The sequence below is a fragment of the Mustelus asterias genome, chromosome 12 (assembly GCF_964213995.1).
Source record: "Mustelus asterias chromosome 12, sMusAst1.hap1.1, whole genome shotgun sequence".
NCBI classification, from domain to species: Eukaryota; Metazoa; Chordata; class Chondrichthyes; order Carcharhiniformes; family Triakidae; genus Mustelus; species Mustelus asterias.
Window position 1 is genome coordinate 77618097 of NC_135812.1, and position 15131 is coordinate 77633227.

Consider the following 15131-nt stretch of genomic DNA (forward strand, 5'->3'; position numbering starts at 1 on the left):
ATTTCCAAGTGGGAATAAATCCTGTCTCGAAAAATCCTCTCCAATAATTTCCCTATCACTGATGTAAGGCTCACCGGCCTATAATTACCTGGATTATTCTTGCTACCCTTCTTAAACAAAGGAACAACATTGGCTATTCTCCAATCCTCTGGGACTTTCCCTGTAGCCAGTGAGGATACAAAGATTTCTCTCAAGGCCCCAGCAATTTCCTCCCTTGCCTCTCTCAGTATTCTGGGGTATATCCCATCAGCCCCTAGGGACTTGTCTACCTTAATGTTTCTCAAGAACCCCAATGCCTCCTCCTTTTTGATCTCAACATGACTCAAACTATCTACACATCCTTTCCCAGACTCATCATCCACCAAGTCCTTCTCTTTGGTGAATACTGACGCAAAGTACTCATTTCATACCTCGCCCAATCCCTCTGGCCTGGTTTATCACTTGGCCCATGATAACATTCAAGGCTACGGGCCAAGTGCTGGTAGATGGGATTAGGTGGGAGTTCAGGTGTTTCTAATGTGTCGGTGCAGACTTGATGGGCGAAAAGGCCTCTTCTGCACTGTAGGATGCTATGAACTAGGTATTATCCAGCCAGTTCAGTTCTCAAAAAGACCTGTCCAAGTACACGCACCTATGATAAAGGAGGCGCTTAACCCCACAAACACAACTGAACTCAAATTGTTTTTGGGGATGGTAAACTACTAGGGATGTTTTTTTGACCAAACTCATTGATGGTATTGGCTGCCTTGCATATCCTGCTAAAGAAATGCCATTGTTGGTCTTGGAATGTTCCACGGGAGGAAGCTTTCAACAGAATGAAGCAACTGCTCTATTGTTCAATGCTGTTAGTGCACTTCGACCCATCTAAAGAACTGATGTTGACCTGTGATGCCTCTGCATATGGTGTTGGTGCAGTGTTATCCCATGAGATGGACAACGGCTCGGAAAGGCCAATGGGGTCTGTGTCAAGAATATGTGCAAAAAGGCTGCTCCCAAATCGAGAAGGAATGACTATCAGTAGACTTTGGCAGCAAGAAATTCCACCAATGCTTATGCGGTAGACACTTCACCGTTCTTTCTGACCACAAACTGCTCTTGGGTTTCTTTAAAGAACATAAGGATATCCCGTCGATCACCTCAGCAAGAATTCAATGATGGGAATTAACTCTGTCCGCCTATGAATATACGTTCAAGCACTGACCTGGAACACATAGCGAATGCGGGCGCTCTGAGCCAACTATCCTTGCAGGAAAGTGTCACATGTACTCCAGTACCACAAGAAATCATCATGTCATTAAATATTTAGACACATTGCCAGTCTCGGCGAAGCAGATCAGAAACTGGACCAGTCAAGATCCCCTTCTGTTCAAAGTGAGAGACATAATAATTATCAGATGAGTAAATGAGCCAATTTCCGAGGAAATGAAACCATTCTTTACCCAGAAAAGTGAATTGAGTTGTCAGAGTGGCATCATACTGTGAGGAGCAAGAGTAATCATTCCGATACCAGACACAGAACTGCTCCTCAATGTTCTACACAGCACTCATCCTGGCATGTCTGAGATGAAGATGCTTGCCTGGAGTTACGTGTGGTGGCCTGGTATTGATGCTGATATCGAGAATCTAGTCAAGCACATCAACAGTGTTAACTGCAACAAAGGTTGCCTGCGACAGCCCCACTGCCATCTTGGGAATGACCTGGCTGGTCATTGGTTCGAATCCATGTTGACAATGCTGGCCTAGTCCTGAGCACAATGTTTTTGCTCATGTTTGAGATACGTTCAAAATGGATGGACATTTTTGAGGTGAAGTCGCCTACATCATACGCTACCATCGGAAGATTAGGCCAATGCTTTTCTACTCACGGATCAGCTGATGTCATGGCATCAGACAACGGAACCACCTTCACAAGTCCTGAGTTCCAAAACTTCACCACTCCAGTGGTATTAAACACATTGGAACTGCACCTTACCACCCAGCATCTAATGGACTAGCTGAGAGAGCCATCCAAACTTTCAAGTCTGGCCTGAAGATACTGTCAAGAGGAACCTCGGAGACCAAAATCTCACAAATCCTCCTCAGCGATCACACCATTCCACATGCACCAACTGGAGTTCCACCAGCAGAGCTGCTCATGAAATGTGGCCTCAGAACGAGACTGAGCCTCATGTTTCCAAATTTGCTGAGAGGGTAGAAGCCAGCCAATGCAGTCAGAAAGAAAGCCATGATTCACATAGCACAACACGATCATCAATGGTAAATGAAGCTGTATACATCAGCAGTGGATCACATTGGATCCCCAAACTCTTTGCCTCTAAGACCGGATCCCTTTCATAGCAAGTGGACGTGGAGGAACAGATCGTGAGTAAATGTGTGGACCACTTGAGGAGTAGAGAGACACCATGCAGTCAGTGTTGCCATCAAGAAATGTGTTTGAATCTGTAAGCACTGAAGTACCTGATCGACCTGTTATACACATAACTGATGTCTCCATGGAAGCAAATAGCGATGAACCACCTGTGCCAGAAAACGTACGCATCATTGCGGTTCCTGTTAACATGGATCCTGTGGAAGCATCTCAGAATATGGAATGACGCTGCTCTACAAGGAACAGAACCCCCTCCCCCAAAGACTCAATTTATAATTGTCCAACTCAGGTACATAACGTTTAGTTAGTAGTTAGCACTGTGTGAATTAGTTCTTGAAGATTTTGTAAAGGACTTAAAAGGGCAGGGATGTGGTGATTGCCCCTTGAAGTGCAGCTCAATAGAATAAGAGTCACATGTCTTGTGGGATCAATCAGGACTCGGTGTGAAATCACGCCATGGCGCGAGAGGTTCCTGAGCTAAGAGGTGCTTTGAGACTGAGATCCAGCTGTGAGGTTGCAACACAATTCTTAATAAATAAATGCCTTTTGTGTTCAATAATCAAGTCTGTGAAAGTGCATCCTTCCAGTGACCGAGTGGCGGTGGGGGTGAGTGTGAATTTGTCTTATACTCAGTCGCAATTTCCTCACTCACTCTCGCTGTCACATACCAACACGTACACATGCATGCATCAACGCACTCCCGCCCGCACACGCCGACACTCCAACATTCTGGTATTTTTATTGCTTAATTTATTCCTGGCACATTGCTGTACATTTGATCAGCAATCGTTTCTTTCCCTGAGGCCTCAACCTTTTCTAAAATTCAGTTTGTTGTTTTGCCAAATGACACTTTTCCAAAATTTGACCCTTGGCCCTTGAGTAAGAAAAATTACAGTGTGGCCCCTGGAGCGAAAAGGTTGGACAGCCTTGATGCAAACCATTTATTTGCGCTGCATCAATCGGCAATTAGCACCCGGAGCGAGTAGGATTGTACAAACATTTGTTTTTAGAGAATGGCTGCACATTGCAGTTTTTAAAAAGTTTATTTATTTCTGTCACAAGTGGGGGGGGGGGGGGGGGGGGGGGGGTGGGGGGGGTGGGGGGGGGGGTGCGGGTCGGGGATGCAGAGGATGGACGTTGGGGCGTGCAGGTCAGGGTGTGCAGGTCGGGGGTGTGCGGGTCGGGGGTGGGGGGTTGTGCGGGTCGGGGGTGTGTGGGTCGGGGGTGGGGGGTTGTGCAGGTCGGGGGTGGGGGGTTGTGCGGGTTGGGGGTGGGGGGTTGTGCGGGTTGGGGGTGGGGGGTTGTGCGGGTTGGGGGTAGGGGGGGTTGTGCAGGTCAAGGGTGCAGGTCGGGGGTGGGGGGTGCAGGTCTGGGATGGAGTTGAGGGTTGGGGTGAGGGGTAAAGTATGTGGGTCGGTGTGGGAGAGTGGTTCTGAAAAAAGGAATATGAGGAAGATATAGTGCTTTACGATAGATCTGTGGGATACGTAAACGGAACTCAAAGTCTTCTCTCGACATATAAATAGTAAAAGGCCAATTAAAGAAAGGGTGGGGTGACAAGGGGACCGAAAAAGAAACCTTCTTGTATCAGCAGAAGAATTGCTGATGCAAGAAATGAGTCTTCAAAAGAAGCTCGAAACCATCCAGGACAAAGTAGTTCGCCTGATTGCTACCCCTTCCACAAATATTCAATCCCTCCACCACCGACGCACAGTGGCAGCCATGTATACCATCTACAAGACGCACTGCAGAATCTCACCAAGGCTCCTTAGGCAGCACCTTCCAAACCCACGATCATGACCATCTAAAAGGACAAGAGCAGCAGGTACCTGGGAAACGCCATCACCTGGAAACTCCCCCTCCAAGCCACTCACCATCCCGACTCGGAAATATATCACCGCTCCTTCACTGTCGCTGGGTCAAAATCCTGGAATTCCATCCCTAACAGCACTGTGGGTCTACTCGGGGACTGCAGCGGTTCAAGAAGGTAGCGCACTACCACTTTCTGTCGGGCAACTAGGAATGGGAATGAATGCTGGCATAGCCAGCAAAGCCAACATCCCCTGAAATGAATTTTAAGAAAGTCACGAAAGTCATTGGATAGGATAAAGAGAAATAAAAAAGAGGGACTGAAATGATTGACAATGCTCAAAGTAGAAAAATTACCTCGGGGCTGAGGGTGGAAATTATTACACCATCATTACTAGGCCTAAGTTAATGCGGTGACTATGATACCGGATGAGTAAGTCAGAGGCCTGGACTAATGATCAACAGACATGAGCTCAAGTCCTAACATGGCAGCTGGGAAATTGAAAAGAATTAAGAGAAATCTGATAGAATAAAAAGTTAGTTATCAGCAATGGTGACCATCAAGCTGCTGAACTGTTGTAAAAACACAACTCATTCATTAATGCCCCCTAGGGAAGGAAATCTGCTGTTGTTGCACAGTCTGACCTATATGTGACTCCAATCCACTGCAATGTGGTTAACCACCCACTGAAAACGCCTGGCAAGCCACTCAGTCGTAGTTAAGAAGGTGGTTCACCGACACCTCCTCAAGAGAAATTCAGAATGAGCACAAACCAGCAATGCCCCATTCTGTGAATGAATGAAAAAGAAAGTCCAATCCTTCTCGAGCAGTAACGGAGGGCTGGAGGAACTGTCAATGTTACACTCTTGTTCAAGACAGGGACAAGTGACTCACTGAACAAAGCAGCCTAATGTCAATGGTGGGAAACCCTTCAGAGACAATAGTCAGAGACAAAGTTAACTGAAACTTGGAAAAATGCGGGTTAATAAATGAAAATCAGCAGAGATTTCTTCAAGAGAAACCACGTTTGATGAATGTGACTGAGTTCTTTCATGGAGTGGGTGGATGAAGATAATACATGTGGACTTTTAGTAGGTATTTGATGAAATACCCTTTAGTTAGCAAAACTGAAACCTAAAAGAGGATCCAGGAAGCAGTGGCAGTGTGGATATGAAATTGGCCAAGGGACAGAAAGCAGAAAGAAGACAAATGGTTGTTTTTCAAACCGAAGGGAAGTATTAATAGTGTTCCCAAGGGGGTCAATGTCAGGATCCATTTTGACCTGGAATTGAGCATACGGGACATAATGTCAAAATTTGGAGATGACACCAAACTTGCAAACGTATAAAAGAGTGGGGAGGATAGTAATAGATTTCAGGGGTCATGGACAGACTGGTGAAACGGGCAGATGAAATGTCATTTAGAGAATTGTTCCAGAATGGGTGTAAAGATACCCCCAGGAACTACAGGCCAGTCACTTTAACATCAGTGGTGGGTAAGGTTACTGTCAAGATGCTTGTTCACCAGTTTAGGGAAAACACAACTTATTTATTTGCAGGTTAAAACTACACAGAGGCTTGCAGCCCTGTGGCTGCAATCAGCTCCCGAGATGTCTCCGAGTACAGAAGCCCACGTTTCACAGGGTGATTCCCCCACCCTACTCCCCGATTGGTCATGTGATCTTTACACTGCAGATTGATCCTTAAAGGGACAATCACCATGGTTTCGGAAACAATAATCAGAGAAAAAAAATCAACACACATTTTGGGAAGTTTGAGTTAATTAAGGAGGAGTGCATGGAACTTTTTTATATACAACAGATGGCGGTGATTTAGGCTGCGCTGCCTGAAGCGGTGGTGGACACAGATTCAATGATAACTTACAACGGGGAATTGAATAAATACTGAAGAGAAAAATATTGTAGTTCTGTGGAAAGGGCAAGGACTAATCAGAAAGGCCTTTCCAAGAGTCAACACAGGCGCCATGGAACATATCGCCACCTCTTTGTTGTTTCATCCTTATCTTTAATTACTGACCTCACCTCCCAGAGTTAAATAAATTGGGTTTGACGTTTGTGAAAGTACAAATTGCACATGGCCTGTTTGACGAAGGCTGAATTCCTTTAACTCTGCTCATTTGCTTTATGTTTTGTTTAGCAATAAAATTGACCAACACAAAAAGTAATTCGACTGTTGGAGAAACTCGGCTGGACTAAAACTATTTGATACAACTCTGTTTAGCTGAGTCACAAAGGTGGTCAGAACATGCGGCAATGGATGTAGAAAATAACCACAAGCATCGGAATGTGTTTTTCTGAGAACCTTTTAAAAATTCAAATGATAAGACCACTGAATCGATGCACTCAGACATTTAAATGAGCTCATGTAAATATCCTAAAAGGGGATATCCAAGTTACCAGAATAAGTCAACCAATTTGTGTAAATACGACCATAGGACATAAGAGCAGAAGTAGGCCATTCAGTCCATCAAATTTGCTCTGCCATTCAATGAGATCCTTTCCAATTTGAAGGTTATTTTATTAGTGTCATAAGTAGGCTTACATTAACACTGCAGTGAAGTTACTGTGAAATTCCTGACTGATCTGATGTGATAATCCTCAAATCCACTTTCCCGCCTTATCCCCATAACCCTTGATTCCCTTACGGATTAAAAATCTGTCCATCTCATCCTTGAACACACTTAATGACCCAGCCTCTAAAGAATTCCACAGATTCACTGCCCTCCGAGAGAAGATATTCCTCCTCTTCTCAGTCTCAAATGGGAAAACCCTTACTCTGAGATTATGCTGTCTGGTCCTAGACTCTCCCACAAAGGGGACCAACCTTCCAGCATCTACCCTATCAAACCCCCTGAGAATCCTATATGTCTCAAGAAGGTCACCGCTCATTCTTGCAAACCCCAATGAATACAGGCCCAACCTACTCAGCCTCTCCTCGTAACAACACCCCTCCACACCCCGGGTTGAACCGAGTGAAACCTTTCTGGACTGCCTCCAATGCCAGTATATATTTCATTAGATAAAGGGGCCAAAACTGTTCACACTATTCCAGGTGTGATCTAACTACTGCCTTGTATAGTTTTGGCAACATTTTTTTATTTGGTACTCCATTCCCTTTGCTTTCCCTATTACCTGCTGAACTTGCATACTATGATTTATGCACTTTGCACAGATGTCACTCGGCATGGCACTTGCGGGGTGGGGTGGGAAGTGTAAAAGATAGACTGGTTAGCCTGCAGAGACCATTGTGCAGACAGTGCAACCTATGGCATTCACATAAGGCACACATGAAGGTATAATTCTGCAGCAGATTCAAAATCATTATATTGTTGAACTTTCAGTACAGGAGAAAAGGGCACACAATGCCAGTGAGAGAAACCAGACCAGAGGAATTGTGCCAAATGTGACAACCGTCACAGCCACAGAGAATCTGGCTGCGATTGAGTGAAGCTGGTCCATGAGTAGAGGAGAGATAAGAAGGCAGTCCTGGAGTGATGAGATTGTAAGTTTAAAGTTTATTTATTAGTCACAAGTAGGCTTACATTAACACTGCAATGAAGTTACTGTGAAAATCCCCTAGTTGCCACACTCTGGCACCTGTTCAGGTACACTGAGGGAGAACTTAGCACGGCCAATGCACTGAACCAGCACGTCTTTCACATTGCAGAGGAAACCGGAGCACCCGGAGGAAACCCACGCAGACACGGGGAGAATTGCAAACTCCGCACAGACAGTGACCCAAGGCCGGGAATCGAACCCGAGTCCTTGGCGCTGTGACGCAGCAGTGCTAACCACTGTGCCAGCGTGCCATCCCAAGTGAAAGAGAGATGTGTTAAGAGGACTAAGGGGAGGGTTATTGATGTCTGGTATACTGTTTTGAATGAAACATTGATGGTTTATCCAGGGGAATACAGGATTAACAAGTTGAATGTTGAAAGTTGTAAAATGCAAACAATGAATAAGATCTCACAATGCTTGCAGTGCCGCCAATGCAGAAGTTAATCTCTGCACAATCACCCCAAAGGTTAAAGATTGCCTTCACCATCCCTATTTTTGTTTCATACACAGGTGCAAAATCGACAGCTCTCGCTGCAAGTCCCGAGGGTTCCACACGAATCTCTGAGGAGGAAGAGGAAGCCTCAAAGGGGGCAGTCTCACATCCTTACTCTGCACCCAGCACAAGTGCAGACACAAACACCTCAGATACAAGGTAACCACAAACTGGTGAGGTGGCATCACAGCCACACGTGCAGATGCCTGAGACTGAAGTGAAGCAGGCCAGTTGGAGGAGTGCTGGAGGACAGTCAGATGCTGAGTCCCAATTGGACATCGAGCCTCTGGGGTCATTTCATAGAATCTGTACAGTGCAGAAGGAGGCCATTCGGCCCATTGAGCCTGCACCGACAACAATCCCATCCTATCCTCATAACACGTATTTACCCTGCTAACCCCCTTGATACTAAGGGGCAATTTAGCACAGCCAATGAACCTAACCTGCACATCTTTGGAACGTGGGAGGAAACCCACGCAGACACGGGGAGAACGTGCAGACTCCGCACAATCAGCCGAGGCTGGAATCAAACCCGGGTCCATGGCGCTGTGAGACAGTAGTGCTAACCACTGTGCCACCGTGCCACCCTACACTGTATCTTATAGACCCAACCCTCAACCCCGTGCATTTACTATGGTTAATCCACCTAGCCTACACATCGTTGGACACAAGGGGCAATTTACTGTGGCCAATCCATCTAATCTGCACATCTTTGGAGTGTGAGAGGAAACCGGAACACCCGGAGCAAACCCATGCTTTCACGGGGAGAATGTGCAGACTCCGCACTGACAGTCAACCAAGGCCGGAATTGAACCCGGGTTCCTGGAGCTGTGAGGCAGCAGTGCTAACCACTGTGCCACCACAGGCGACTAGAGGATGCTTGTCAAAGTCATTGTGGACAAGACTGCACTCCACTGCAGCTGGCAATGAGTGTGAAGGTGGGGAGGGGGAGGCTCCACACCTTAGCAACCAGAAAAGATTCCAGAAAACTCCACAATGGTCTGACTTGGGTGTAGGTGGTGAATTTAGAGTTTGTGTTATTTACACATGAGTTTCTGTGTACATAAATGATGTCTTGTTTGAAAATCTTTCAAATGGTCACTAGTTTATTATTGTGTGCGAAAATGCATGGAGATATGTTCCAATAATGGTTTTATTTGAATGAGTAATCATGTGCATTCAAATGAGTTTTATGGTTCGGATGTTTGAGATTTTCCAAGATGAGGGATTGGTTTTCCTGGGACGAAGGAGGAAGGAAGGATTGGCCAAGGTGATGAGATATTGGAAATTTCCCACAATTAAACCTCCGCTGTCTCATGCCCATCTAGACTCTCCTTGGCAAGTGCTTGAACATCTGGCTGGAGCAGTTCTCCCTCATCTCCCTCTAACTCCTCAGAAGAATGGATTGTCTTCCATGATGCATTCTCTGAGAGAGGATCCCCTCTCTGTGGCACCAGATTGTGGAGCGCACATCAAACAACCTCCATAAGGAACACCCTTGCAGGCAGCTACTGGAGATGTCTGCCAGGTCACTCCAGGTATCTAGGTCTCATCCCTAGTCATGCCATAGCTCCCATTGTATTGTCCCTCAGATTCAGTCCTGGGATCCTTAACAGATGAAATAAGCCACTTCTTCATTCTTCCATTGCATCCGATCCACAAAACATCCCCAGATGAGGCTGAGGATGTAGGAGTCATTGCTTCTCCCAAGTACCGTGCACACACCTGGGTAATAAGCTTCTGCTGATCACAGAATACATGGATGTTGATTGAGTGCTATCTCTTGCTGTTTGCAAAGGACCCTGGCTGATTCCCTCGGGCCTTGATGACACAAGGATGCAATCAGGTTGACATTCAGTTTGGGTTCCATCAGGGTCACTCAGCTCCTGACCTCAGTACAGCCTTTGTTCAAAGGAGCTGAATGCCAGAGGTGCGTTGAGAGTGGCTGCCCTTGTCATCAAGGCAGCATTTGACCAAGTGTGTCATCAAGGAGCCTGAGCAACACTGGAGTCAATGAGAATCACTGGTTAGAGTCATACCGAGCACAAAGGAAAATGGTTGTGGTGATTGAAGATCAATCATCTCAGTTCCTCAGGGTAGTGTCAGCTGCTTCATCAATGACCCTCCTTCCATCATAAAGTCAGAAGTGGGGATGTTCACTGATGATTGCAGTGTTCAGCACCATTCGTGACTCCTCGAATACTGAAGCAGCCCATGCTCAAATGCAGCAAGACCTGGACAATATTCAAGCTTGGGCTGACAAGTGGAAAGTAACACTTGTGCCACACAAGTGCCAGGCAATGACCATGATGCCCTAAAGACTGTCCACCATCTACAAGGCACAAGTCAGGAGTGTGATGGAATACTCTCCACTTGCCTGGATGGGTGCAGCTCCAACAACACTCAAGAAGCTCAACACCATCCAGGACAGAGCAGCCTGCTTGATTGCTACCAGGGCGGCACAGTAGCACAGTGGTTAGCACTGCTGCTTCGCAGCTCCAGGGACCTGGGTTCGATTCCCGGCTTGGGTCTCTGTGTGGAGTTTGCACATTCTCCTCGTGTCTGTGTGGGTTTCCTCCGGGTGCTCCGGTTTCCTCCCACAGTCCAAAGATGTGCGGGTTAGGTTGATTGGCCATGCTAAAATTGCCCCTTAGTGACCTGGGATGCGTAGATTAGAGGGATTAGCGGGTAAAATATGTAGGGATATGGGGGTAGGGCCTGGGTGGGATTGTGGTCGGTGCAGACTCGATGGGCCGAATGGCCTCTTTCTGTACTGTAGGGTTTCTACTCAATGCCTCCACCATTGACGAACAGCGGCAGCCATGTATACCATCTACAAGATGCACTGTAGGATCTCACCAAGGCTCCTTAGGTAGCACATTACAAACCCGTGACCACTACCATCTAGAAGGACAAGAGCAGCCGATACCTGGGAACAATACCACCTCGAGGTTCCACTCCAACTCACTCACCATCCTGATTTAGAAATACTCGCCGTTCCTTCATTGTCACTGGGTCAAAATCCTGGAATTCCCTCCCTAACAGCATTGTGGGTGTATGTACACTGCAGGGACTGCAGTGGTTCAAGAAAACAACTCACCACCACCTTCTCAAAAGTAATTAGGTGCAATACTCAAGGGTAATTAGGGATGAAGAGTAAATGGTGGTGTAGCCAGTGATGCCCAATCCCATAAATGAACCTTTAAAAAAGCAATGTCACCCTGAACCTTTGGAAAATCTGCTGTGGCCACAAAGTCTCTGGCTCTTTCCACCTGATTGATGTTGTCAGTACTGAAAGCAATGAATTGCTCGGTATCTGTACAAACCGTGATGCAATGTTGTGCTGCAGGCTGGGCTGTGCCACTCAGGTCTCCACACACAGCCTGAAACCATCCCGATGAAAAAAAGTTAAATAGCCCTGTGACCTTCACCAGCTGGGCTCCCTCCACCTCTCCCAAACAGTTAGATGCGATTTGTCTGGGGTTAGTGTGTCACACACACGTCACAGTGACTCGCGAAAGGTGAAGTCTCCATAGGCATCGTCTCTCAATCATTTCCAGGTATGTCGTTCTCACCCTATACACACAACTGGCAGGGTAAGGCCTCCCTCCACCTGCAGCTGCAGCCTGCTCTCAGCAGCCCCTTGCTCACCAACAACTTTCGCTCCTTCACCCACTTCATGTGCCTGCGGCCCCTGTTCTGCTGGCCTCCCCCCTCTCTTCCTCCCTCTCCTCTTCCCCCTCCTCCTCCTCACTGGTGGAGGTATCTCCCAGAGAATAAACATTCCCCATATTGCACTCAGCAACATTGCAGCGGTGACGTTAGTGTGAATCTGTTTGTCGACGACTGATCAATAACCCCGACACCATCCAGGGATTCAAACACATCAAAGATTTGACAAAGAAATGTCTGTGAGCGGCCTAACCTTTGCTAAAATCAGGCAAAGAGCCACCACCGGCCTTGAAATCTGCCCTTTCTCACTAATAATGTAAAAAATAAGGTTCCCACCTGGCGTGTTTCATCTGCAGGCTATATATTGTGGTATTAGGGACGTATGATTGCAGTCGGTTGGACTGTTCAGCACCTTAAACGATTGTTAATTAGACTTTTCAGAATGTCAGGCCCAGCCACCGTGGTGGCACAGTGATTAGCACTGCTGCCTCACAGCGCCAGGAACCCGGGTTCAATTCTGGCCTCGGGTGACTGTCTGTGCGGAGTTTGCACATTCTTCCCATGTCTGCATGGGCTTCCTCCGGGTGCTCTGGTTAAGTTGATTGGTCATGGTAAATTGCCCCTTAGTGTCAGGGGGATTAGCAGGATAAATACATGGGGTTATGGCCCGGATGGGATTGTTATCAGTGCAGGCTCAATGGGCTGAATGGCCTCCTTCTACAATGTAGGGATTCTATTGCTGACTGGAGTAACGGCGTCAGGTTTGCGGACTGCAGCAGTCTTTGCTTTCAGACAGTAAAATTCAGCCCCTGGAGTGATCCCTCTGGCTCAGGGGTAGGGATGCAGGGTGGGACTCACTGCACCACAAGGCCTTCTCTCGACAGATAGAAAGCCTTTTATCAAAAGTACATTCCTTGCTCAATGCAATGACAGAGCTGTGATTTGGTGGCAAACTGTTCTTACCTGGTGCCTTCATTTCATCTTGGATAAATGTTAGAAGGTCCTTGCAAATATTGCAGTATGGTACCGGCCATGTCAGAAGACCATGGTAGATATTATATGCGTTCTTGAGCAGGTTACATTCCGGAGGAAAATATGGAGTCTGCAAAGCACCAGAGAGCAGATTCAGTAAATGCGTAAAGACTGTAAAATTTTCTATCAAAACCATAACACTTCAATTAGAAATTTCTCATAATTCCCTGAATATCTCATGAATTTTTTAAAAATATCGAATTATTTATTCTTTGGTGTTTTCAAGCACTATTCAGTAACTGCCCTTTTGAGGTGTTCAAGAATGAGTCAGGGACAGAATCTATCAGTTGTTCCTGAGAGATGAAATTTGCACCACACTTCAATATGGAAAAACGTTACAAAAACACACACGGGTGTGAAGAGAAAACAGAAGCTGAGGCAAAGAAGGAAACATGATCAAAGACTTCACCAAAGAGTTGATTTTAAAGAGGGTAATGTACAGGAGAAGGGCAGGCAGACAGTTTAGGGCAGAGAATGAGAACTATATGATTGAGTGTATGTGGTGAACCATCGTTGGTTACCACTGTGGGTTATGCCTATGTTACTGTTGGGTTAGGGTGTTGCCACTGTGGGGGTTGTATAATGTTGTTGGGTTAGGGTGTTTACCTGTGGTAGATGTTGTTATGGCACATCCCGGTCGGGCCCCGCCTCCTGGGGAGAGGTATAAGACCCTCTGCTCAGGCGGGACCCCTCCAGTCTGAACTGGTGTACTCGTGTTAGTTAGTTCCATTGTTTGCTAATAAAAGCCTTCAATAGCTGAAGCCTTGTTCCTCGTGCTTGATTGTCGCGCATCAGTGTACAGCCACCAATGATGGTGAGAAAGGAGCAAAGACTGGATGCTGCTGTCAGAGTTTTGAATGGACTTGCATTAAGGACATTGTGGGAGGCTAGGGAGGAAATTGCGGGTCCCCTAGCCGAGATATTTGAATCATCGATGGTCGCGGGTGAGGTGCCTGAAGATTGGAGAGTGGCAAATGTTGTGCCTTTGTTTAAAAAGGACTGCAGGGAAAAGCCTGGGAACTACAGACCAGTTAGCCTCACATCTGTGGTGGGTAAATTGTTGGAAGGTATTTTTGAGAGACAGGATCTACAGGCATTGAGAGATGCAAGGACTGATTAGGGACAGTCAGCATGGCTTTGTGAGTGAAAAATCATGTCTCACAAATTTGATTGAGTTTTTTGACACTAATAAATAAAGAAGGTAGATAAGGGCAGTGCAGTTGATGTTGTCTACATGGACTTTAGCAAGGCCTTTGACAAGGTACCGCATGGTAGGTTGTTGCATAAAGTTAAATCTCACGGGATCCAGGGTGAGGTATCTAAATGGATACAAAATTGGCTTCTTGACAGAAGCCAGAGGGTGGTTGTAGAGAGTTGTTTTTCAAACTGGAGATCTGTGACCAGCGGTGTGCCTCAGGGATCAGTGCTGGGCCCACTGTTATTTGTCATTTGTATTCATGATTTGGATGAGAATATAGGGGGCATGGTTAGTAAGTTTGCAGATGACACCAAGACTGGTGGCATAGTGGACAGTGAGGAAGGTTGTCTCCAATTGCAGCGGCATCTTGGTCAATTGGGTCAGTGGGCTGACGAATAGCAGATGGAGTTTAATTTAGATAAATGCGAGGTGTTGCATTTTGGTAGATTGAACCAGGGCAGGACTTACTCAGTTAATGGTAGGGCGTTGAGGAGAGTTACAGAACAAAGAGATCTGGGGGTACATGTTCATAGCTCCTTGAAAGTGGAGTCACAGTTGGACAGAGTGGTGAAGAAGGCATTCGGCATGCTTGGTTTCATCGGTCAGAACATTGAATACAGGAGTTAGGACGTCTTGTTGAAGTTGTACAAGACATTGGTAAGGCCACACTTGGAATACTGTGTGCAATTTTGGTCACCCTATTATAGAAAGGATATTATTAAACTAGAAAGAGTGCAGAAAAGATTTACTAGGATGCTACCGGGACTTGATGGATTGAGTTATAAGGAGAGGCTGAATAGACTGGGACTTTTTTCTCTGCAGTGTAGGAGGCTGAGGGGTGACCTTATAGAGGTCTATAAAATAATGAGGGGCATAGACAAGGTAGATAGTCAATATCTTTTCCCAAAGGTAGGGGAGTCTAAAACTAGAGGGCATAGGCTTAAGGTGAGAGGGGAGAGATACAAAAGTGTCCAGAGGGGC

At 46.4% G+C, this 15131-nt stretch overlaps 1 protein-coding gene across 1 annotated transcript in view; it reads right to left on the reverse strand.

Annotated features, from left to right (window-relative positions):
* The window catches only part of pik3r5 (phosphoinositide-3-kinase, regulatory subunit 5), a 112821-nt gene that overhangs the window by 49920 nt on the left and 47770 nt on the right, over positions 1-15131 (reverse strand). Inside the window, exon 5 of the mRNA XM_078225988.1 lies at positions 12884-13022. Within this exon, the coding sequence (XP_078082114.1) occupies positions 12884-13022 (139 nt within the window). The remainder of the gene's footprint in view (positions 1-12883; positions 13023-15131) is intronic.